At 31.1% G+C, this 24,062-nt stretch overlaps 3 protein-coding genes across 4 annotated transcripts; 2 read left to right on the forward strand and 1 right to left on the reverse strand.

The window, feature by feature from the left end:
• The first annotated feature begins 1,341 nt into the window (after positions 1–1,341).
• On the forward strand, positions 1,342–2,825 carry LOC118073067 (uncharacterized). Its single transcript, XM_035093362.1, has 2 exons — positions 1,342–2,344; positions 2,426–2,825. Exon 1 carries the CDS (start codon positions 1,521–1,523, stop codon positions 2,322–2,324), a length of 804 nt encoding a protein of 267 aa, XP_034949253.1. The 5' UTR covers positions 1,342–1,520; the 3' UTR covers positions 2,325–2,344; positions 2,426–2,825.
• Positions 2,826–5,281: 2,456 nt separating this feature from the next.
• LOC118073065 (uncharacterized) lies at positions 5,282–7,650 on the reverse strand. Its single transcript, XM_035093360.1, has 4 exons — positions 7,570–7,650; positions 6,778–7,491; positions 5,483–5,646; positions 5,282–5,402 (listed from the first exon to the last, which is right to left on the reverse strand). The coding sequence occupies exons 1-4, from the start codon at positions 7,601–7,603 to the stop codon at positions 5,289–5,291; spliced, it is 1,026 nt and encodes a 341-aa protein (XP_034949251.1). The 5' UTR covers positions 7,604–7,650; the 3' UTR covers positions 5,282–5,288.
• Positions 7,651–10,653: 3,003 nt separating this feature from the next.
• On the forward strand, positions 10,654–14,076 carry LOC118073057 (uncharacterized). 2 transcript variants are annotated; one of them, XM_035093334.1, is made up of 3 exons: positions 10,654–11,206; positions 13,098–13,564; positions 13,699–14,076. In XM_035093334.1, the coding sequence occupies exons 1-3, from the start codon at positions 11,072–11,074 to the stop codon at positions 13,763–13,765; spliced, it is 669 nt and encodes a 222-aa protein (XP_034949225.1). In that variant the 5' UTR covers positions 10,654–11,071; the 3' UTR covers positions 13,766–14,076. The 2 variants fall into 2 exon arrangements, with proteins under 2 accessions (XP_034949225.1, XP_034949227.1); XM_035093336.1 differs by lacking the exon at positions 10,654–11,206 and adding an exon at positions 12,382–12,989.
• The last annotated feature ends 9,986 nt before the right edge of the window (positions 14,077–24,062 follow it).

The raw sequence follows: 24,062 nt of genomic DNA on the forward strand, positions 1-24,062 counted from the left end.
ATTCCAATTTCACCAATCGACCCAATTACAATAACTTCCTAATGGGAAGTTAAAAAAAAGGTCTGTTAACGAACTACACAACCTTAATCAAATCTTCCAAGTTTTTATATCTTTAGAGCAAGTAATATAACTAACTTCTCGTTAAAACAATAAAACAACATTCTTAGATAAGTCAGCCGCCACCTGGTTATGGAATATCTTGAATCAGTGATTTAAAAATTATCTAACAAATGATAAACATTTTATCACTTGTGATTACTTAATCAGTTATTACTAATGAACTCGGACCTTTATCATAATGTTACTCGTTTATAGCAGGTAATAAGACCGCTTCGTAACATAATTTTTTTAACATACACATTGCTGTACCACTTGGTTTGCTCTCGAGATTGCTATAATATTCTCGATAATTCTAGTATCGGATACCGTTCCAAGTATGCATAACGAATTACACTGATGGTGGTGGTGCATTATTATAACAAAAAACCTACGTACATGTTTCTGCTCATCATTCTCTTTAATATCATGACATTTTTAAATTGTTTATTTACTTATGTAATTTATGAGAACTGATTTCTTTTCATTGAATCTCATTCATTTAAATCAATTATCGGATTTATTCTTGTAGTGTGAATTAAATGCAGATTAATAAACTGAATGACTTTGTTCTCCAATCTTCATCTATGCAGTTCATTTATCTTGCCGTGACCTCTGAATGTTATTTATTTAATAATTTAAATGTTATTTGTGTAATAAAAGAATTAATAAATCCCGTTAATCAATTTATAATAACACTTCAGGTTCTAATAGTCTAAGCCAATTATAGAATCCATCATATAATACACAGTGAGCTGCAACGGTTGGCATATAAATTTTTTCTTTTCATTGTCAATCGAAAATATAAAAAGTTTATGTAATTTTGTGAATGGCTTGACATATTATGTTATTCGAGAATTGATTTATCTAATGGGAATTATTTAGTTTGTAGAGTCATTTGAGATAAAACTGTTTTGTACTCTTAATATTACAGCATTAGTAAGTGGACATTAATTTATACTTAAAAACTAATTATAATCCTCGTATTGACAATTATTCTTATTTCTACCGTAAGTACTAGAGTTATGATAACTTACTTCATTTAAATTGTATTTATTAATATATTTTTATTGTATTTTACATTTTGTTAACTTAAAAATGTTAACATAATGAAAAACTAAAATTAAACGTTTAAATTATTGGAATCAGTGTCTAAAAGTGTACAGTAGTGTCACCAGTGAGCTATTTTTGAAACTAAGAAATAATATACCTTGGTGGCGCCACATAAGCTACTTTCACCGTCCCCTGATGGTAATTTCAATCATATGGTTGTTGGCGTGGCATCATAATTAACCTCCAGCTTGGTGAAAGTTGATCGCTCGTTGTTAAACGAGCATATTTTTCGAATTATTATGGAAAAATAAAAGTTATTCGTGTGGAACAAAAACTGAAGACAATCGAGAATATTACAGTGATTAAAAAAAATGGACACAAAGGAAGAAATGGATCCTATAACCAAGCTTAACACTGAACTAAACAGATCCATGACGTTGACGGATAAAGGATCATCGAAAAATCCATCACGATCAAAAAAATGTAAGTCAATAATCCTAGATAATGCAACTACTTCTGATGCATTAATTACAAGTACTCCAGGACCTTCAAATTTATCTGACTCCATAAGCCCAAAAAAGAGTATATTGAAAGAACCCACTGATAATGATGAACTCGATAACACTTTTGTTCAAATAGTAAATAAAGATCAAGAAACTCAAGAAGAAACACCAGTGGAAACTGAACAAGTTGTTAAACGGCCACAAAACTTGGAAGAGTTTATGGAAACTGAGTCATTGGAGATTAATACAACTCCATGCGTGCTAAATGTACCTGATATAAGTGAAGATGATGCACTATGGCTTTTTGATGTTCCTAGAACCATTGATCCGAGGGACTTTGAAGGTCAAATGCTTGATTTTTATGGCAAAAGTAAACTAAAAGCTGGTGGTGAAAAATATGTTGCTGTTCCTCACATCACTTCTGATTATTTCACGTGTGTTCTTGGAACTGGTATACATGATAAACCTTGGCAAGCTATTAATATTACTCCTCAAGGGTCTATTATCGTTCGAAAGAAGATTTCCGGATGGGTGAAGAAGAGTTGTGATAGCAGTGAAGTTACTCCAGCCAATAGTAGAGTACCTTTCCCAAAAACTCTCAAAAATCGTCATCCACTTCTTGGAGTTATTCTGCGTGAAAAGAAGAAGAAAAAGAGATCCAAACTTTTGTAATTCATCAAGTAGTTAATCAAGTAATCTCCTTTTTCATCAATTTTTGTATTTAATTTATTAATTGAAATTAATTTATACTCAAATTATTTGTTTTATTTTAGCAACCATTGTTACCGAGCAACCGATTCCTGTTTATCTAATGCTCTCTGTGAAGAAAGTACTGTTGGAGTAATATCGATTTCAACCTAATCTTGATGAAAAAAAAAATGCCCTGATGGTGATGGTATTCTCGTCATGCACAAATCTTATTTTAAATTTATTAAGTTTCCTGATGTTTAATATTTTTTTCCTATACTTCTAAACGACATATTGGACATCAATTTTGCATGGTTCATTATGAAACGGGACTTAGTGAACATTATTAAATGGGGGATATATTTTTTGCAGTTATAACAAGGTATTAGGTATTACAGTCATATTTTATTCAACATTTTTTTCGATAAAATATTTATTAATCATTATAAATCGTATTTAGAAGCTAATATATTATTCCTTATCTCAGATTTTTTTAATTATTAATGAACCTTTACTATGAAACTCCTGATGTACACAGAAAAAAATTTCAAATATTCACAATAAAATATTTGATTTGATTAAATTATATTTTGTTTGGAAAATATATTTTGTCATTTAGTTTAATACGATGACAAATTTAAAAATAAATGATGTTTGATTAATTATTTAAAAGAATTCTTTTCTGTCCAGACACTATGGATCATGATAAATAATCATTTATTTAATTCATTACTAAGCTCAATCAATAAATTTTTTTAATGTTATAAGAATATCTACTTGAGATTAATAAATACATTGGATCCAATAAAAAAATTATAATAAAATCCAGATGATTCTATTTAAAATAATTCGCATGTAATGAAAGAGTTGTTGAACAATAAAATATTCTATTGTGGCTATTTAAAATTTTAGTTTGATAATTGAAAAAATCATTGTTGTTCACAGTGAATTTTTTCTTCGGTGTACAATTATTTGATAAAAAAATCAGTTGAAATTTGCGGTAAATTTGCAATGAAAAAAATAATAAAATAGTTCATATTTTTGTCAGGAATAATATTTGCTTATTAGTTTAAACGTTGAATTATCTGTTAGAATTCATTTAAAAAGATTGGTTGTATATTTAATAAAACTTTTCATTAAATAAACAATTTATTTTGTGTTGTTTATTTATTCTTAATTGTTAAACTGAGGTATGTAATTTTATTATCACGCTAATAAATATTTTGAATATTTATTTATTTGCAGAAAGTATTTTTAAAATTATGTATTTTTCAATGAATTAATGCATAATAAAAATGACAAAGGAATGTATACACTTCAAAAGCAACCCTCTTTTCTTGAAGAAATTTCTCAGTCCTACCACAAAAAATGTTTATCAAACCCTAGCTAACGATCTCGTAAGTTAATGACACCCAATGGTGTTTATCTCAGTCATGATAAATTATTAGACACGATTTGAGACAAGTAAAATCTTACTTGATCCTGCAGGGGAATGAAAAAAAGTCAAATTACAAATACATACACAAGAAAAATAAGAAAACAAGGAATAAAAATAAGGGAAAGTAAAGTGTCTTATCTTATTTATTCCACAACTACTCCAACATACTATAAATAAATGACACCCTTCATTCGATTTGTGATGCAGTTTAAGTGTGACTCTTCTGTAATATAGGCCCTCAAGATATTTTCATCTCTTCATAGAAGAAAAAAAATATATAAAGCCCCTTTTTGTAGATGAAAAATGCATCTCCCCTGGATCACAATAAGGGGGTGCACATGTATTATAGATACTTACATTTGAGATTGCGCGACTTGTTAGAGAAACAAAGGGAAATAAGTCAAGAGGGTTTAACAGTAGTAGACATTTACTTTCACAAGATTACACCCTCGTGGATGATGGTATTTTTCAAATTTCTTTTTGTTATAAAAATATTTTGGAGTATGTGAATGTTAGGATAAACTACACAATAAATGACCACCATTTAATGAATGTATTAAATATGATTAATTAAAACTTTCAAGCTTATTACTTACTATTTTATGAAGCTTAAAATTAGAGAAATAATGTCTCTTGAGCTCTAGACTGTGTAAAATTGGTCTATCAACTGTAAGCCAATCAATTAGATTCAACTATAAAATTATAAAAAATTAATTATTGTAATCTAATTTGAGCAACACTATTAAAAAATCTCTTTTTCGCCATTCAACCTCTTGTTTTAGTGATGGGAATTAAAAGCTTTTGATTTCACAACCATGTTGCGATGTGGACGACTCGATTCTATGAAAGGGCTAAAATTTATATCTCATCTACGCTAATTAAACTACTTTAATTAATTTCTAGGTGTAGATATCCTTACTTAAGGACCTAGACGCTACAAGAAAGTAAATATTTTGTGTGTAATAGTGTTTGTTATAGAATTACTATAGATCAGCATTACTCGTTGAGAAAGGTGCAATATTGGTGAATGTCTCTAGTGACTCAGACAGTGACGCAATTTTTTATACCCTGACCCATTAAATCTGGAATAAAACATGCATTAGTAAAAAATCGCGACTGATTACAGTAGACCAAAATTAAGTTGTTCCAATATATTCATTTCTTTGTATTTACGTCATCATTAAGACAGTCAGATTACTCGACAGTACAATGTGATAATTATATGTACAAAAAATTCTTTCCATAGTTGAACATTGACTATTAGCTTCTCACTCACATATTTATCCTTGTGTATTTAGCTTTTAGTGTTATCAATAAATTCTTGTTACTGTTAATTTGTGCTCTGTCAGTTTGTTGCAATTGTCTGTTTATTTTGGTCAACTCACAACAAACCTATTTCTATGAAATTGTTATCTTTTATGGATTTTTTGGTGGAATAATAATTATTATTATTATCATTTATTAAAACAAAAAAAAATTTTAAGTCTATTTAAGATGTATATTTTTGATTATTAACAAATGACATTAAACCACCAATCACAAACTTGCAATTCTTGACTAAAAAGTGTTCCATTAGGACAAACCATGGGTATACCAACATTAGTTCCAAAACAAATATAAAAAATCTGAAAAAAGGTGATTGATGATTATTTAAGACATTTTAGGAATTAATTTTTATTTTTAAATAATGAAACAAAGTAATTACCTGACAACGAGAAGCACGATCAGCTAAATAGATGTGTGAATCATTATCAACAGGGCACGTAAATCTCTTGGCAGAGTTTCTTAATTGAAGATGAATATGTTCTTGATGAATGGGATAATCTCTTCCGGCTACTCCAGGTACAGCTCCAAATGTAGCACTAGAATCTAATTGAAAAACATTTCGGACGTTATTTTGAGTTGTTATTCAATAAACATGACCAATTTTTCATATCCATTTCATTCGAACTATCATTGATTGTAACATAAATTATCTTTTTTCTCCTTTTTTAACATTTAAAAAGCTATCATGTCATTCAATAAGAAAGTTATTGTCTCTAATAGATGTAGAAATCTAATATTTAAATAAAGCTTAAATCGTTTTTCTGTAATAATTTTAATCAGTTACAACATTTGTGATGAAATATAATTGTTTTTATTCATTTAATTATTAATTTGATCAGAGAAGATTATGATACCTGTAACAGTACATAAAAAATTTAAAACACTTCAGAAGTTGAAGAATCTACATCATTAGAAAAATTATTGCTAATCTTTTTTTTTTAGTTAACTATTTTGTTAGAGTTTAGTGTCAATATGTCAGCATATTTAGATAAAAACTGGTGTTTATTTGTGTTGTTCATTTTTATGTAAAACTTCTCTTTCTAAGTAACATTCAAGCATAAATTCCTAAAATGCTTCTACAACAAACAACTAAGAGCATAATTACTATCATTGCTGATAAAAATGTAACTTGTGGGAGGTTCTAAGGGAAAGTAACAAAAATTTGGAAAAACACGAAATAATCTCAAAATAAAAAAATTTATAAATTGTGAAAATTGGCTAGTTCGCTAGTTTGCAGTCTTTTGTGTATGTATGCATGTAGAAATTCTCTTAAAAACCACATATAATATGACTCTAGGGACCTTGAAACGTAAAGATATGACAATATTTGCAGAATCGGACGCACCATCATAACTTCCTATCGGAAAATCGATCATTCCAAAGAATATCTACTGTGTAAGAAATAAAAAAAAATCAATGCGAAAAAATGTTTCTAAAACATTTCTTCAATTATTCATAAAAATGTCATTTCAAAAAATGAAAATTCTTTTCTTTTTACGATTTATTCGTGAGACACTCGAAAATACAATTTGTTTATAAACCTTAACATTAAATAGACTCATGTAGTTTTACTGTATCACCCTTCAATTTGTCGTGAACTATAAAAATAATTGCTTACTTTCAATTCATTAAGATTCTTTGATGTCAATCATAAGAATGATTTTCAATACTGACCTATAAACCTCAAGTGATTATTCCGATTGGTAGAACGAGCTTTAGTCCAAGTATATCTATTTCTTGAGTCACCCCACGAGTTTCTTCTATCAGATATTTCGTCACTGTCACTCCCATGATATTGGTACTTGCGGTTCCCCCTCGAAAAGTATCCTTTCAATGGATTGGTTTTGATTACACTAGACTTAGTCTTAATATCCTGTGATTTGTGATCAAGTCTATTTGATTTTCCCACGTTTTTTGGTCTCTTAGAACTTCCGATCGAAAAAACTGACCGCAAGGAATCAAACGATTGCGTTTCTACACTTGGATCTGATATCAGAAATGAACGTTTTGATGAAGTTTCTGTTGTTTCTTGAATACGTAATTTTTTTGCAGTTGTTGATGCTGAAGTGGACTGTGGTAGAGGTTCAAGGGTTGTTGATGATCGATAACTATCCACTCGTTGGTCCTGGTGTGATGATGAATAGTAAGGAAGAGGTGGTTCAAGCACATGAGACGGTACTGATTCAGCTCCTTTCAAATTATTTTGAACATTGACTTTAAATTTTTTTCCAAAATCACCATTCCCAGGCCAATTGATCTCAAAAACGTGCTTCTTCTCTGATTTTTTTACTTCCAAACGTCTCCAAGATTCACGTCTGAGCTTTGGCACTTGAGTATCTGGTGATTTAGACGAGCTTTCGGATTGCACTTGATTGAAATTGAAGAGTCCTTGTGAAGAACAATGAAAATAAAATTAAAAAATAGATAACAATAGCAACTTTTAGGTGTGGTGGAGCACAAATTTACCAGAAAATATGAGAATCAATGATAAAATCTTCATAATTTAAGGCCTAAACGATAAAAAAGAATGTTTGATCACAAGTTGTGGCTTAACTGAGACTGACGAAACACAGAAAAGATCGGCACGAAGGGAGATAGTGTGATTGGATGAAGAAATTGAAGTACGAAAGTGGGGAGTTTCCAGACTTGAATCAATCTTTAAAATCCATTTGCTAATTATTAGATAGAGGTATAGGGTGGGAGGGATACGTTGGTGAATAATAAAATAATAAATATTTAAATGAATGATGATAGAAAGGCGAAAAGATACTTTGAAAAACGGATGATGATATCTTGTTTCGGATAGTTACCTTCAGAATTTCCAATAGAAAAGAAGACTTCTCAAGTGTGAAAAGGATGACACGCTTGGACTCATCGTAATAACGTCCGCAGTTTCCTAAGGGGATCTCGTTTCATCGCAATAAAAAATTACCGGAAAATCATTTGTACATTCAGGATGTTATCATTAGTTGTGATTCAAGATGAATAACTGCATAAAAAATTCTACACTTATCCAGTGAACTCTTTTATTTTTCTGATAAGTTGTTTCTTATTGACCTTGGAAAGTTATTTGTTGAGTTTAATATTTAATTTATCAGAAATGATTCAAATTGATCCTTTTTTTGTGGAACGTGAGTTTGAACAAATAGAGAGAAATAAAAAAAGATATTTTTTTCAAAATATTTCAAATTAGTAGGATTATGAAAATATAAAAATTTGACTGGTGAACTTGATTTACACTTCCATGATTTTATTCAACTACTCAAGAAAAAATGATCAGATTTAATTGATGTACACGGAGAGAATTTTTGCACTAACTGTAAGTAAAAAATGACACGTCCACGTTTCGAAGTAAAAATATTTCTGTTCAACAGTGAATTTTGGGTTGTCGTAAGTAATTTTTGAGTTATCCTCAGTAATTATTTTACTAAGACACCTCTTAAGTATCAAGTTGACTTACAAGAACTCAAAATTTATTATCGAATAGAAATATTTTTACTTCTAAACTTCGAAACGTGGACTTGTCACTGTTTACTTGCATTTAGTGAAAAAATTCTCTCCGTGTAATGTTGGCGTGAATGTAATAAAATCTCGGTTGTTTAGCTGCTCATTACACTTAACTTAAGAAATCTTACCATACTTGGGTGTGAGAGGAGACCTCGCCACCGTTGAATTGAGTTGATTTTGTAGAAATACCCTGGTGTTGTACACTGAGAAAAAAAATTTACTTCATACAAAAAATATTTCATTCGATCATTAACAACAAAATTTCGAATAGTCGCAATAAAATATTTCTTCAAAATTATAAATATTTTATGAAAATCAATTTATTTAATCAAATGAAGAAAATGTCATTTGTTTTCATGTATGAACAGTTTCCTCAGCCTGTTATTAATTGGCTTAAATATTTTCAATATTTTCACAATTTCATGCTTTCATAAAATCTTAACAGTCACGCCAAGTTTTTGGTTGTTATGTTTATTGTGTCATTAAACGTACTAAATTTTTTTTCAAAAAAAAAAACCGAAGAAAATAATTCATTTTAAATATTGTTGATTTGTAGATTTAAATAATTGGCGTTTAATAATCTTAGGACTTTTTGTAATTACGTCATTGACGTTATTTATGTTTGGCGCACATTTTTGTACAGCCCAGAAGGAGGGGGCTGTTTTTGATGAGATTTCACCATTTTTTGTACATATTAACTGAAAAGGAATTTTAAAAAAAAATAAATCTGTTCAGAAAATATTTTAATTATTTGTATATTTGCGCTCAAGCAAAATTAACTTGTTACCAACTTTATAATTTGTTAGTGAGAGAATAGCAATTAAAAAATCTGATCACCAACTTGATAAAAAAAAACGTATGATTGCTCCATGAATAAACTCTCATTTTACTCAGTTTTTGCGCAACGAAATTTTTTCAATTTCGTATATTATGAATAAAGTAATGATAATACTTTATAGTATGCTTAATCGAAAGTCAACGATCGCTTTCCAAGCAAATTCTTAATTTCAGCCTATGTTTATGTTATAATAAGAAAAAAATTGTAAATTTAAAAATCATAACCTGCAAAAATCATCTCATAATTTGTATATAGAGACACGGTAGTGCCTCGTCGTGACGTAAGGGCTAAATGGCGGCAATTTATGTTTGGCGCACGAGACACTACCGTATCTCTTGAATTTCACGTAATACGATCGATACCACAACTTTAAAGTTATCTTTTTTCCACACTAAAACATGACTTTTTAATCAAAAAAGAAGATGGAGTATTGCAGGCGTCTTACAGATGGCGTCATAATGCATATCTACGTCAACTTTCCGTATACGTCTTAAAGTTGTCTAAAAAGTCATCTTTTCGCCACCTATATGAATGAACTAAATCCTGACGGTTTAAATGTTACCTTTAAGTTAACTTCAATACTTGACTTCTAAGTCAGCTATTATTCGTTGAAATTAAGATATATTTTGAAAGATATCGAAAAATTTATGCATTTCGACATCATATTATTAACATTTCCAGATAAAGTTAGTTTAACTTTTGTAAGTTATCTATTTGATGACTTACTCTTTTTGTGTCTACTTGGGTCGTTAACTCTTTTAAGTTAACATTTCGACAACATTTTCGTGACGTCATTCTAGTTGGGCTCAAACTAACAGACAATTCTGCATGGAAAGTAGCAGCGGGCGTTTATTAATATATTGTAAACAATGAAGTCATCAGTGTCGTCAGGATTTAGAAAAGTAGAATGCAATCTGCCTTCAAGGCATTTACGGGCAAAATAACAAAATTTCTGAATCTTTTGAACATAAAAATATTGAAGGTAAAACAATTTGGCATATCGTAAATAAAACCCTAATCAACCTTTTATCATGCAGCACACATTTTGCAAACGACTAGTGTGATAACAATAATGCATAGTTACTTAAGTTGTCAAGTTAATTATAATTTATGCAAAAAAAATAATACTAAAAATTGTTTACTTGAACTAATAGTTAAATGCTAGTCGATAGTTACCAATTGATGTCTAACAAATTAGAGTGAAGTGTGCTCAAAATGATAAAAATTGTTATCATTGTTTCAATTTTATTTTATTCATTGAATTGCGTTGAATCTCTTGAAATTCCTATCATTACTAACATTTAGGATATAATAAGGCTTGCTCACGATGTTGGTGATATAGTATCAGAAAATATTCCACTTCGAAATTTGTCCCTTACTCAAGAGGGTCCAATGACTGACGTAATGGAAAAAATTAACGGTATCACCCGGCGAATAGAGAATCAAGATACAGAATTAAATACCATACTGACAACAATGATTGCTCAAATTTCATTGAGGGACAATTTCATAGATTGTATAAACCGTCTCTAAAATGACATCACCATTGTTAATAGTACATATAATAACGTCTTCCTATTTTCCAAGAATATATCAAGATTTGACAATGACACAGTCGAAAAGATGATCATCTTCATTACCTCCACCGAACCTAATTTAATTCCTGATATCCTTAACAAAATTTTTAATATAATTGAACCTAAAAAAACAACTAGCAATCAAATGAACTTCTTGGAGACTCTCGCAGAGAGAAGAAAGGTATGAGGCTTGATTTAGAATATTTATAATAAAGATGGGAAAACTTTGACTTTCGCCGAGTAGCAATAAAAAGATTTACCTCGTGAAGTCTTATACCATTCTCACTATTATTTACAAGAGCAATAGCTCCGAAAATTATTTCTAAAGAGCCACTTTGACTCTGAAAAGGCACGTTTGCCCACCTCTGGTTTATAAAGTGCTTTATGGCCGAGCTCAGCTGCCACGGTTTTTCAGGAACATACTCCATATTTTTTTAACAACACAACGTGCGTTTTAAAGATGTATGTCTAGTCAAATCCTGTAGTACGTCTAAAAAATTTTTAAATAGATTTTTTTTTAATCATGCGTACCTAAATTCTTTCTTAAAATTGTAACTAACAATTAATTAGTAATAATTTAAATTGTACTGATTTACAATTATTTATTATAAATTAAAGTTCCCATACGACTACTGTCAGCAACGTATTCAACAAGGCGGTCCACCCATTATTCCATTTTGCCAAAGTTTTTATCTAATTTAAAAAAAAAATATCAGTGCTCTGCAGTGGTCTGGGTGCGACCCGAAAGGTCCACACGACCAACTTCCCAGTGAAAAAAATGAAAAAACAATTACACTACATCCTTGCTTTCGTCAGCGTATAGTTTTGTCATTTTTGCAACTTCGCAGGTATACCTAACTATGCTATAATTACAATCGTCCTACGGAAACATGAGTGTGACATCTTAGTCCAGTCAAATGAGGGAAATGGGATAATTTTGGTTTGCTGCGGCCAAAGTAAAGATAAAAAAATTTTTTTTCTCTGAGAATATAGTTTGATATCTCATGTTTTAAAAAAAATCGCCACAAAGTAATATTTGTTGCGTTAATTTTTTTTTTATTAATTTTCTTAGACGTGACTAAAGCTTACGTCAATAGTGCTTCTTCAGTCGCGAATAACTTTTTATCTATCATAGATATTAAAAAAAGTGTTCAGTACTTTTTTTATTAAAATTACATTCTGAACAACTTTTATTTAAAACATTTTTTAATATCTATGATAGAAATCGAGAAATTTGCGATGGGGGGCGGTTTTTCGCAATTTACTTCCCCCTTATGCGTGCCAAACATTTTTGACCTACACCATCGTGTTCCTCCCGAAATTTCCGATCTAGTCATCTATAAATCATCACTTTGGCCGCAGCAAACCAAAATTATCCCATTTCCTTCATTTGACTGGACTAATCTGGCGTTTGTTAGTTTACCCGGAGCCTTCAATTCTAAATGAGTCAACACCTCTATGACCTCGACTTAAGCCACCCTCGAGCTACGGAAATTCTTTAGAATTGATAAATAGACATTTGATTATTTATCACTAATAAAAATGCAAAATGACATGATTTATGTTTGTGCGCCAAGCTACGAGACGTATTGTTTCTGCGCGTATTATAGCTGTAGTTCAACAGTAATTGTTGTAGTTGTCAGCAAATCACGATTCTTTTTTTAAATTTATAAATAGACGTTTAAACCCTGAAAAGATATGCGTTTGACATCTAGCTGCCATTAAATCTTCAAATTGCCGTGACTTTATTATTTAAAGTAAGTTAGAAACTTTATGACCTTGGCTTAAACTACCTTTATAACAGAGCGAGGAGAAGTTGGATCTTTCTAGATTTCTGTTTATTTACCAACATGGGCTCCTTGGTACCTCGGAAGAAAGAGTCGATTTTACCCAAAACTGCTCGATAGTAATACTGAGCAAACTCTGCCCTTTTGACTCCTCAGGTATGCCAACAATTTATGCTAGTAAGTGGAAAGAAGCTCCCCCAAAGTCTTTTCTGAATACAGTATTCTTCAGTAGTGTGCTGTATCTGTTGGTAGTAAGATCTGCTATAATAGTTTTTTTCTGTTAAGTTTTCAACGACGAGCAATAGAAATTCTAATTTCAAAGATAAAATTATGGTAAAATACACGAATAAAGATTACGAAAATATGATACAATGTTACAAGGCTTGTGATCATAATTCGGTTAAAGCGTCAGCAATGTACCGAAAATTATATCCAAATTGTGGATCACCGTCTCCCAGAACAATTCTATTAGCGATGAATCGACAGAGAACAACCGGAAATGTGACAGTAGTGCGTGAATATGTCGAGACACCGTCAAAAGTACGAGAACAGAGGATAGAAAAAGTTTTGGCAGCGTATGAGTCGTCAGATAATATCAGTGGAAATGAAATTGCTAAACAAGTGGGTGTGCCGAAATCCACGACGCATACAATTTTGAAAAAAAAGAAAGATTCGAAAAAACTAAGGGAAAATGAAGGAGACGGATGTTTGATAGATCTACAAAGAGAAGGGAGTTCGCACCATAATTCAAGGTAAATAAACTATAATTCCGAAAAATGTTTATAAAAATGACAGTTGAAGATTTTCATCTACTGTGATAAATAGAATTATTAAACGTTTATTACTTAACTTAATGAACGCCAAATGACGATTTAAAAAATTTCAGGATACAAAGAAATGCAGATAGTGAAACGGTTGATCTGGATGATCCAACGTGGATGCCCGAAACATAAATAGTTGATAATTTATAAAATACGATTTTTTTTTAAATAACAATAGTTTAGCTTATTTTATAAAAATTATAAAAACAATGTGAGTCATGATTTTCTACGTGAGTGCCAAGAAAATTATGTTGTTATTTGTGAGCATAGTACTGAGTGCACCATTCATTGAGTCATTAAACGCTTGATATAAATGAAAAAATTAAACTAAAAATTCTGTTTGAAATTAAAGTTATCAATTAGAGCTCTTCGAATAAAATAATCTTTGTTATAAAATTGCGAGTTGACAATTTATGCATGAGCACCGAGTAAAAAGTGGTGTAGTCGACGCTGCATAACAAAACACTTTGATCCTTCATTGAAATTCTGAAAATTGTTTTAACAATTCGATTTTTGTTTTAAATCAATAATGGTATTTCTATTTGTTTTTTTATAATTTTATAGATTATCAGAATCATGAATTTGTGACTAGGTGCCAAAATAAAGTGGTGTTAGCAGCAAGCGTAGCAATAAACGCGGCATTAATGTCAATGTTCTGTATCAGAAAAGAACTGTACACATTCAGCTCTTTCTCTATCAAATCTGAAAAAAGTCCTGGAAATTTTTTTTTTACTCATTCATTCCACAGTAATTGAAAACATAATGAAAATTATTAATTCATGATTGAGCGCCAAGTAAACAGTTGTTTTATGAACATACACGGAGAAAAATCATGTGTTAGATTTTGCATAAAAAGTTATGTCGATTTTTTAAAGTAATTTTTATATAATTTTAAGTAAGGACTACATGCTGTTTGTATTTCAACTATTGTAGATCTAATTAAAAATTACATATAGATATAAATCTTCTTCTTATATCTTCTATAATCTAAATCTTAAATAACTTCTTTATCCCCCCTAGTAGAAATTTTGTCGAGGCACTGTCGAGAGTCTTTCCAGCGCCGCCTAGACATGGGCCGTCTACGTTATAATCGCCTATGGTACGTTATAGAATCCAGGGGGAATTGAGTCAATTTCTACTAGGGACGTTATAAAATTGGTTTTGTGTAATTTTAACATTGAAACAATGCTACATTTCCTCGTAAGAACTGTTAAAGAATTTCCAAGTTCATTTATTTAATCTGTTACGTACAAATTACTTTCTTGTAGAATCAGATTTACTCACAAGCAAAGCAATATAAACATATGATGACCGTAGATTTCCTAAAATTCAGTCATCGATTTTATTACTTCAGAGTTCTGTAGATTTTACTCAAGTATGAAATAAAAACAACTGATTACCTAAGTTATTGATGTGCTAATATGAAAAATACTCCTTCCATTCATCAATCGATAGTTTGAATTTTTAGCTAATAAAATTACACCGTTACTGAACTAGAGAGCCAGGACACACTATTGAAGTGCTTCAGTAATTTTTTCAATTACAATTTATTAAGTGATTCATTAAGTGATATTGTAAAAAATGACAGTTAGCTAATTAGTTAGTCTCAGTTCATAAGTTACATCCTGTTTGTTTCAATAACCACTTTTTTGTAATATGAAGTTATGTAAAAATAATATAAAATTAAATTAAATCTACTGCACATTTTGCTCTGTGTAGCATTAATGGATATTTTAAGTCCGTATTATTAATACTAAAAATCGCCTCAAGATTTTAATGTTTTTCTTTATTATCTACTATAACGTTAATTAATAAATTTTAAATGAATCAACAATGAATTGCTGAGTATTCAGTAAGAACTTTTTTAATTGATGCAACATTTATAGACGCCGGGAACTCACACGAACAATTTTATTTATTCTGAATAATTATCCTGAGTACTTAATTTTTTTGTAACCAAATAATATTGTTTCTATTTATCTCAAAATTCTAAAACAGTGGTTGAAATTTTGTTATCTCATTTCTGACCACTGTTAATTAGGTTTAATTAATAGACATAATAAATAGACATTTATTTATCAATTTATCATTAATACAAACGTAAGATAAAATAATTTAAAGCTGAGTGCCACGTTAGGAGACATAATGTTGCCGCGCGTATTATAACTGTATCACGTGCTGCACAGGTACTCAAACACTATATTTAAGTAATTTAAAGTAACAGTAATTGTTGTAGTTACCAGAAAATTACGATTCTTTTTTCAAATTGATAAATAGACATTTAATTAATGATTTATTAATAATAGAAATCTAAGATAGAATAATTTATGCCCAAGCGCCAACCCAGACAACACTCCGCACAAAAAGAGTTCTTTAGGAGCTCTTTTTTGTAAGTTCATAGGGGACTCTTAAAAAGAGTTCTTTGCGAGTTCTTATTTGAGAGCTCATAAGAAAAAATTCTTTTGAAGCTCTTTTTCAGAAGCTCATAGAGAGCTCTTGCAAAAGAGCTCTTTAAGAGTTCTTTCTTGTGAGTTCATATGTATAAAAATTTTTTGTTATAATTTAAACAATAAAAATCTTTTCAGAGCTCATATAACAATAAATTTTACAAGTTGACACGAAAATATTTTTAAAAAATTTCTACTTGGAATAAAATTATTCCATCATTGTATGTTGTTATATATTCATTATAAAAAAAAAACATAATTCAATGCCATTACATACTCGATAAAAATTATTTAGTCATCGAAGAATAATGATTTTTATTATTGCATGAAGTTTAAATGAATTGAGATTATTTATTTATAAATGAAGTTTCTCTAAAAACCTATTTAGCTTTCTCATCGAAATTAATTGTTAGGAATTCGCCTTTATTCACCATTGTCAGCATTGTAAAAAAATATTGTAAACAAATGCTTATACATAAACATGTGTGTTTCGTTTTATGCTAAAGTTTGTGATTAGCAGAGTAGTCTGAACAGAAATGCCTCGACATAATAATTTTTTATTTTTATCTAAAAGTCAAAAAAATCGAAGAATAGCAAATGCTTTACGAGATATTTGCCCAAGTGATTACATTAAAAACGGACAGCACAGAAGAGGTTATCCATGATACAAGTATTTCGGAATGTACCAGTGACTCTGCATCATCTACAAAAAAGATGAAAGAGCATGCCTTCAATATGTAATTAACTTTTAATTGTTTAGTTATTATTCCAATTAATCATGAAATGAATTTGCATGAGTTTTATTCGTGTTCTAGAAATCAGAAGTTCAATTTATTGAAGGTAAAGATATCCATAAAACTATACATCAAGTTTCAAGTCTTCATTAACCGACGAATTTTGTGTCTTGTAATCATGGACAGGACAGAAAAGAACAATCGGCGTCGGAAAAATGAAATTCATCGAAATAATTACAGGTATATAAATTAGAAATTATATATAATTTCTAGTCTGTACACAGTGCAATTATTTTTTTCCTGAAATTTATGATCCATACGATACACTTTTTTATTGTTAACTACTATCTTTATTATTATAACAAACCATATCTTCATATAATCAAAATTTTTCAAGGAGCTTGCGAGAGAAGTATGGAGATTGTATAGCATACGATATTCAAACAACAGTACAATCGTGGCTTCAACATGTCCGGGATCGTCTGATAATGTACATTTACGATAATAGCATTTTAAGAACACAGATTATCGTCCTCATCATTTAAACTTAGCGCACAGTTTTGTACAGTCCGCGGAGCCGTTTTTGGTATGATTTCACGTTTTTTTGTACAGTGTCGGACATAAATGCTGTTCAATTTCTTGGTACTGTACCGCTTACTATAGACAAAAAGTGATACATCTTATGCCTTGTTACAATACGAGAGCCAAAACGAAGCCTCGAGCACGCCGACCGGAGATCAGTCAGTAGTATAGTCGGACTGAGAGGAGAGTTCCTCAGATCCTCTTCATGTGTTCTTGTACGCTTGCGCAGTAGCAAAAAACATGGTAGAAGGGGTAGAAAATCAGTGGTGGGGAGCCCGAAAGCATTGAAGCGACTGAGGAACTCTTTTCTCAGTTCGACAATATAGTTGGGCTTCCGCCGTCGCCAAGTACGCATGCATGAACGACACTCGTCGAGCTCGTAATTAATTTATCACAGTAATTAGTGGAAAGCTAGACCGGGAGCCGGAAGTACGAGGCTGGGATCGTGGCCGCTTGCTGATTGTGCAGTCAAGACGCCTGGGGAGATTCTGCACGAGTCGTTGCAACCTTCGAGGGACGCCGGGTAGTCACGGCGATTCTCCAGGACTCCTACCGACGTGTAACGCCAAACCTGCAGTCCCAGCAAGGCCAAGACTTCAAGATCTACACAGCAAGACGACACTCGCTGGTGAGCTCACCCACAATTATCCTAGTCTTTCAAGGGCATTTGGGCGAGTCCGCGAGAAGCTGCGGAAACACTAATTGTAACGCCTGTCCGATTCCTCATAATCAAGATCAAATAACTGTAGATTAATTAATTGTAAATCTTGCCGTCCCGTACCCGGATCATTGACTCGATTGTCTCTATATAAATTCTGTAAAAATTCAAATAAGTTACTATAAAGCTCGCTTTAAGACGCGAGGGGATAACCCTACGTACTATTGTTCGAATATTGACTTTATAATAAAAAGTCTTTTCTGCTTCAATTTACGTGTGGAGAAATTATCGCGGTAAATCCCTTGCATACCTTATTTGCATGCCTTATAGGGTAGGAGATATCTCGAGGGAGACGTGACTCTACTTTCCAAGGACAAATTGTCCAACCACCTGTATTGCTGTGAATTCTCGTCGTCGTTTTTCGGCACGCTGGTTGTCCAAGAATCTCTCACATTATTCTTTATCGATTTATTTCTTTGCTTATTCATTCATTCAAACGAAGCTATATCAAACAACGAGCAGACTATCGCCGAAAGGTAAGAGAGAAATTGCATTACATTCTCATAGCTAAATCTAGAAAATATACTTCAAGGTCATACAAGAGTACACTCGCAGCAATAACCTCTTCAATCCCTGGTAAATTAAGATACCTTCTTTACCCCATATTTACTGAAATGAAGGCTGATTGGAGACTTACTCTCTGTTGTAGATAAAAAGTCTGAAAACCGAGCACATCCATAGAAAAATCCATTTCCATCTTATTCTCGTGGATCCTACATCAGAAATATTTCCCGCTGGACATACAACTTTCCCGCACTTTTCCCATAACCAAACAATCTCCAAAAAGTTCCAACCAAAAAGCCGATTAATTTATTTCAATTGGCGCCCGAACAGGGACTCCATTCTGTATTTTCCCAGTTTTCCTAAATTCCAATCTCCATTTCAGTTAATTTATTTCAACCTTGTTCAAACTCTATTTTTGCTCTATCTCTTACCGTTCTCGAGATATAAGAATTTGTTTATAAAAGAAGTCATTGATTGTATAAGTAACCAAAAACTGATGTTATTTTCATTTATTTATCATGTTATCGAATAATTTATCATTAATTTCCATTATATCAAGATCTCGATCATAGTTTCATCTTTATTTATTATTAATTAATTAATATTCATAAGGATATACTATTATTTATAACTGTCAATATTATAACATCGTGATAATTAATTTGTTTTATAATTTGCGCCACAAGAATCCGTACATTTTGTTTATCAACTTATTTATTTTACTGTACTATAGCAACTTTACATTGGCACCAACTTTATAAAAAAAATCGTATATTGAAGAAAAAAAAATCTGTATTTCCTTAAATTTTGTATGGCCAATTATTCATTATTCAAAATATTTAATTTTGAAAAACAATAGCATACATAATCGATTCCTGAAGTAAATTGATAAAGTTTTCTAAAGTTTTTATGGCATGTTTAAGTAATTATAATAAAAAAATTGCAATTTTAAAGTGCATAACCTCAACAGACTGTGTTTCAAGCAGAATAGAGACACGATAGTGCCTTGGTCACCGCCATTTAAACTTGGCGCCCGAGACACTTCAAAAGTAATCGTGTCACCTGATATAAAATTTGTTTTCTTTGTATCTTCCTTGTACAGATTTTTCCTCTTTTTTATAGTTATCCCATGTCAATTAACCAGCTCTCTATTTTACCCTGTTCTACCGTTTTTCGTTTGGCCGCACCTTCAAAGAGAAGACAGACCCTCTTACGATTAGTCAACATAAATTTGAAAAGTCGTTCTTGGGGGTGTATCTACAGGCGATATATTTATTTTTATGCTCATTTGATTTGTCTTGCTTTATTAGGGCAAATTTTTACCGAGGAAGTTGAGTTGAGTAGACTTACGTACAGTTGGGTTTACAATAGCGTTTCCATCGGAGTTGGATTCCAGTACAGAGTTGAGTTTGAACAAGGCATAAGATGTATCACTTTTTGTCTATAGTAAGCGGTACAGTTCCAAGAAATTGAACAGCATTTATGTCCGACACTGTACAAAAAAACGTGAAATCATACCAAAAACGGCTCCGCGGACTGTACAAAACTGTGCGCTAAGTTTAAATGATGAGGACGATAATCTGTGTTCTAAAAATGCTATTATCGTAAATGTACATTATTTAAAAAATTACAAAAAAGCGTGAAATCATTAAAAGCCAAGTATTGTATATCGAATATTAGTCACATTCATTGAAGTAAAATAGATTAATTTTATTTGAAATAGTTTTTAATTGTTTAGAAAATTTAGAAATCATTTTTGATACTTAGAAAAAAAGGTACCTTAAGGAACATGTAAAAAAGTACAAATACATTGTGTTAAAAATTAAAAAACATAAAAAAAACACATCCAAATAGATTCAGTAATTTTAGTTGTAATATTTTGAAACTTGAAAAACTTGGCGTGGGTATTACGTTTTTTTTTTTATTGAAGAAAATAATTGTAATTAATATTTATTATTGATAACTTTATTCGCGTCGTTGTCTTTTCTGTAGCCTTACCGTTACTGACGCGTCGGGCTGCTTTTGGTATGATTTGTTGATTTTGCGATTTTTGGAAAAGATTTGAAAATTTTCGAAACTTACATTAAATTCTTTTAACAATTCTACGAAATTTCCTTGCGTCGCATAAAACAACACAATTGCAAAAACGGAATCATAGCTAACGTTTGCTATGGTTTACTTGAACAGTACCGTCATCACTATTCGAGCCAAAAAGTGGGTCATTGCTACCCATGCTATCAATTAGCCCACTCTTTCGCTAGACAATGGTAAGAGTAGCTATAGCCCTACTATCTGGCTGGACAGCAGTACGAGTAGATAAGATCTACTATTTGGCTAGGCAGTAATAATAGCAGATAAAATCAATTATTTGGCTAGGCGATAGTAGAGGTTATTTGATCTACTATTTAGTAAGGTAATGGATTGACGTATCAAGAGTCATCTGCTCGTCACTCGTGCCAAGTCCACGTTCCACTTTCTGTTTTTCTCTCTTTTTCTCACTATCTCTTTTTCTCGCACTCCCTCATGACAGCGCGCAACAGCAGCCACTCTATACAAAAAATTTTACCCTTCCCCTTTCTTTTCAATTCTATTTTTTCAATTAACTTTTAAAGTACAGCACATCCCTCACGGTTTCTAGGAACTGCAATTCTACGATAAGAAATCGCTAGAACTTGCTTAAACTTCAGTTAAATTCCAGTTATTTTCTTGGAAAAAATGGTTACAAACAGGTTAAATAATCGAACCGAAATTCAAACGTATTTTCTCGGTTGAAACCCGGATAAAAAGCACTAAAATAACTCGCGTATTCAAGTGGTTATTCATGGTTAAATCTCGGTTAATTCCTGGTTAAATAACGGTTAAATCCCGGTAAAATATAAGGCATTGAACGGAATAAAACAAGTTAAATATAAGTTGAAAACTCGTTAAATAACTAAAATATTTTTTATAGATCCGGACGTATATAACGGTTGAATATTAGTCAAAAACCGGTTAAATATTGGTTAAAGAATGGAAACAGATCTCGCGTATTTAACTGCAAAAAAATATTTGTAAACACAAATTGAATATCAGTTTGAGTAATAAAAAAAATTTTTTCAGTAAATAATTAATTTTATAACTACTTTCGCCACTATAATTTGTTTATCACAGCCTGCACTTGTTATAAATAAGTAAAAAACGTCAATTATTATGAGATTTCAGTTTATCGAGTGAAATTTGTTCAATATCAACTAAATGAGGTCTCTGGTGACTCTATATCTTCTCTTGCAAATTTAATTTGTTTGTTACAGCCTGACATTATTATTGACAATCAAAAACCTCAATAATTGTTGGATTTGAGTTTTTTTAGCGGAATTTGCTTAATATTAACTAGATGAGGTCTCTGGTGACTCTATATCTACTCTTGCGAATTTGATTTGGTTATGAAAGCGTGTCATTGTTATTGTCAATCCAAAATCTTGATAATCGTTAGATTTGGGTTTTTCTAGCGGAATTTGTTCAATATTAACTAGATGAGGTCTCTAATGACTCTTTATTTACTATTGCGGAATTAATTTGTTTATAACAGCCTGTCATAGTTATTGACAATCAAAAACCTCAATAATCGTTGGATTTGAGTTTTTTTAGTGGAATTTGTTTAATTTAACTAGATGAGGTCTGTAATGATTCTATATCCACTCTTGCAATTTAATTTGTTTATCACAGCCTGTCATTGTTATTGATAATCGAAAGCCTCAATTATTGTTTGGTTTAAGTTTTTTTTAGCAGAATTTGTTCAATATCGACCAGATGAGTTCTCTGATGACTCTACATCTTGTCATGCAAATTCAATTTGTTTATAACAGCCTGTCATTGTTATTAACAATTAAAAACCTCAATAATTGTTGGATTTGACTTTATCCAGTAAAATTTGTTAAAAAACGTTAAAAATCGTTGGATTTGAGTTTTTTCTATCGAAATATGATGAATATTGACTGGATCAGGTCTCTGATTACTCTATATCTACTCTTGTAAATTGAATTTGTTTATGACAGCCTGTAATTGTTATCAACAATAAAAAAAAGTCAAGAATTGTTGGATTTCAGTTTTTCAAGCGGAATATGTCAAATATCGACTAGGTAAGGTCTGTAATGATTCTGTATCTACTCTCGCAGATTCAATTTGCTTATAACAGCCTGAAATTGCCGAAAAATACCTAATATTTAACTGGGATTTAACCGGGACTCAACTGGGATTCATCCGAGATTTAACGAGATTTAACCGTGAATATTCAGTTAAATACGCGAGTTATTTCACTGCTTTTTCACCGTTTTTTAACCGAGAAAAAACGGTTGAATTTCGCTTCGATTATTTAACCGGAATTTATCTGGTTTTCTTTAGTTTATAGAAACCGCGAGGGATACGCATAATTCATTGATAGATTTGCTATACAAATCATTTATGAGCTTTTATTTGCAGCATTAATCATAATTTTTAATCTTTTTCTTGAAAATATATTCATCCGTAAAGATTGAAAGTCTGAACTTTTCTGGAAAATATTCGACAACAGTCAAGATTCTCAGATTTTTTGAGTTGGAAACTCTCCGTCAATAGACTACATATGAGACAAATATTCTATCCGCCATATTGTATTTTGTCCACAGCCCGAAATTTATATTTTCAAATTTTTCAAGTTGGTAATCGTACATAGATCTAGAGTAGCGATAGATACTCGGCGCCAAGTGCACATTCACTTTCTTTCTTTCTCTCTCTGTTTCTCACTAGTGCGCTCTTTCCCTATGAGCGCCGAGGCAACCGACTACTCTATACACGAAAAATATTGTGTGACGTAATCAACGCATCTTTATATGCAAATATCTTTATAATTACTACATATAATGCTTTCATATTTAATAGGTAGTTATCTTATATCATAAGCTTCCGATCAAACGTTAAACGAGCATTTTTCGTTAATTATTTCTGCTATTCGCTGAATATTTCTGCTAATAGCTGAAATAGTTATAAATTATGTTTTTATGAAAACACGTCTCTTGCAGAAAAATTCTATGAATGCATATAAATTTCCAGTTTATCCATAGAATAATTTGTACATTTCTATCTTCTATCAATGTTACTAGTCTTTTTCAGAAATGTATTCGTAGGGTAACCACTGTTTCTTCGAATAATAGTCATTTCAGTAACAGCATTCTAAGCTGGTAATGATTGTGTCACTTCTTTTATTGATGTGTCTAGGTCAAAAATTTCGTCGTCGTAGAAATCTCACAGTGAGTTTAAAGAAGAAATTTCAGGCAATCATAGAGACTGGTGATAGATGTGAAACTTGAAACTATCATATAACAATAGTTTGTTTGAGATTGTTGAGATTGTCAATAGAAATCTTTCGCTCTTTCTTCGGCTGGATTATTTACACCCTTTGATTGAATTTGATAACTAAGTTTAATATC

This window comes from Chelonus insularis, unplaced genomic scaffold, assembly GCF_013357705.1.
Source record: "Chelonus insularis isolate UGA/USDA-ARS -01 unplaced genomic scaffold, ASM1335770v1 contig_95_pilon, whole genome shotgun sequence".
Taxonomy (NCBI): Eukaryota; Metazoa; Arthropoda; class Insecta; order Hymenoptera; family Braconidae; genus Chelonus; species Chelonus insularis.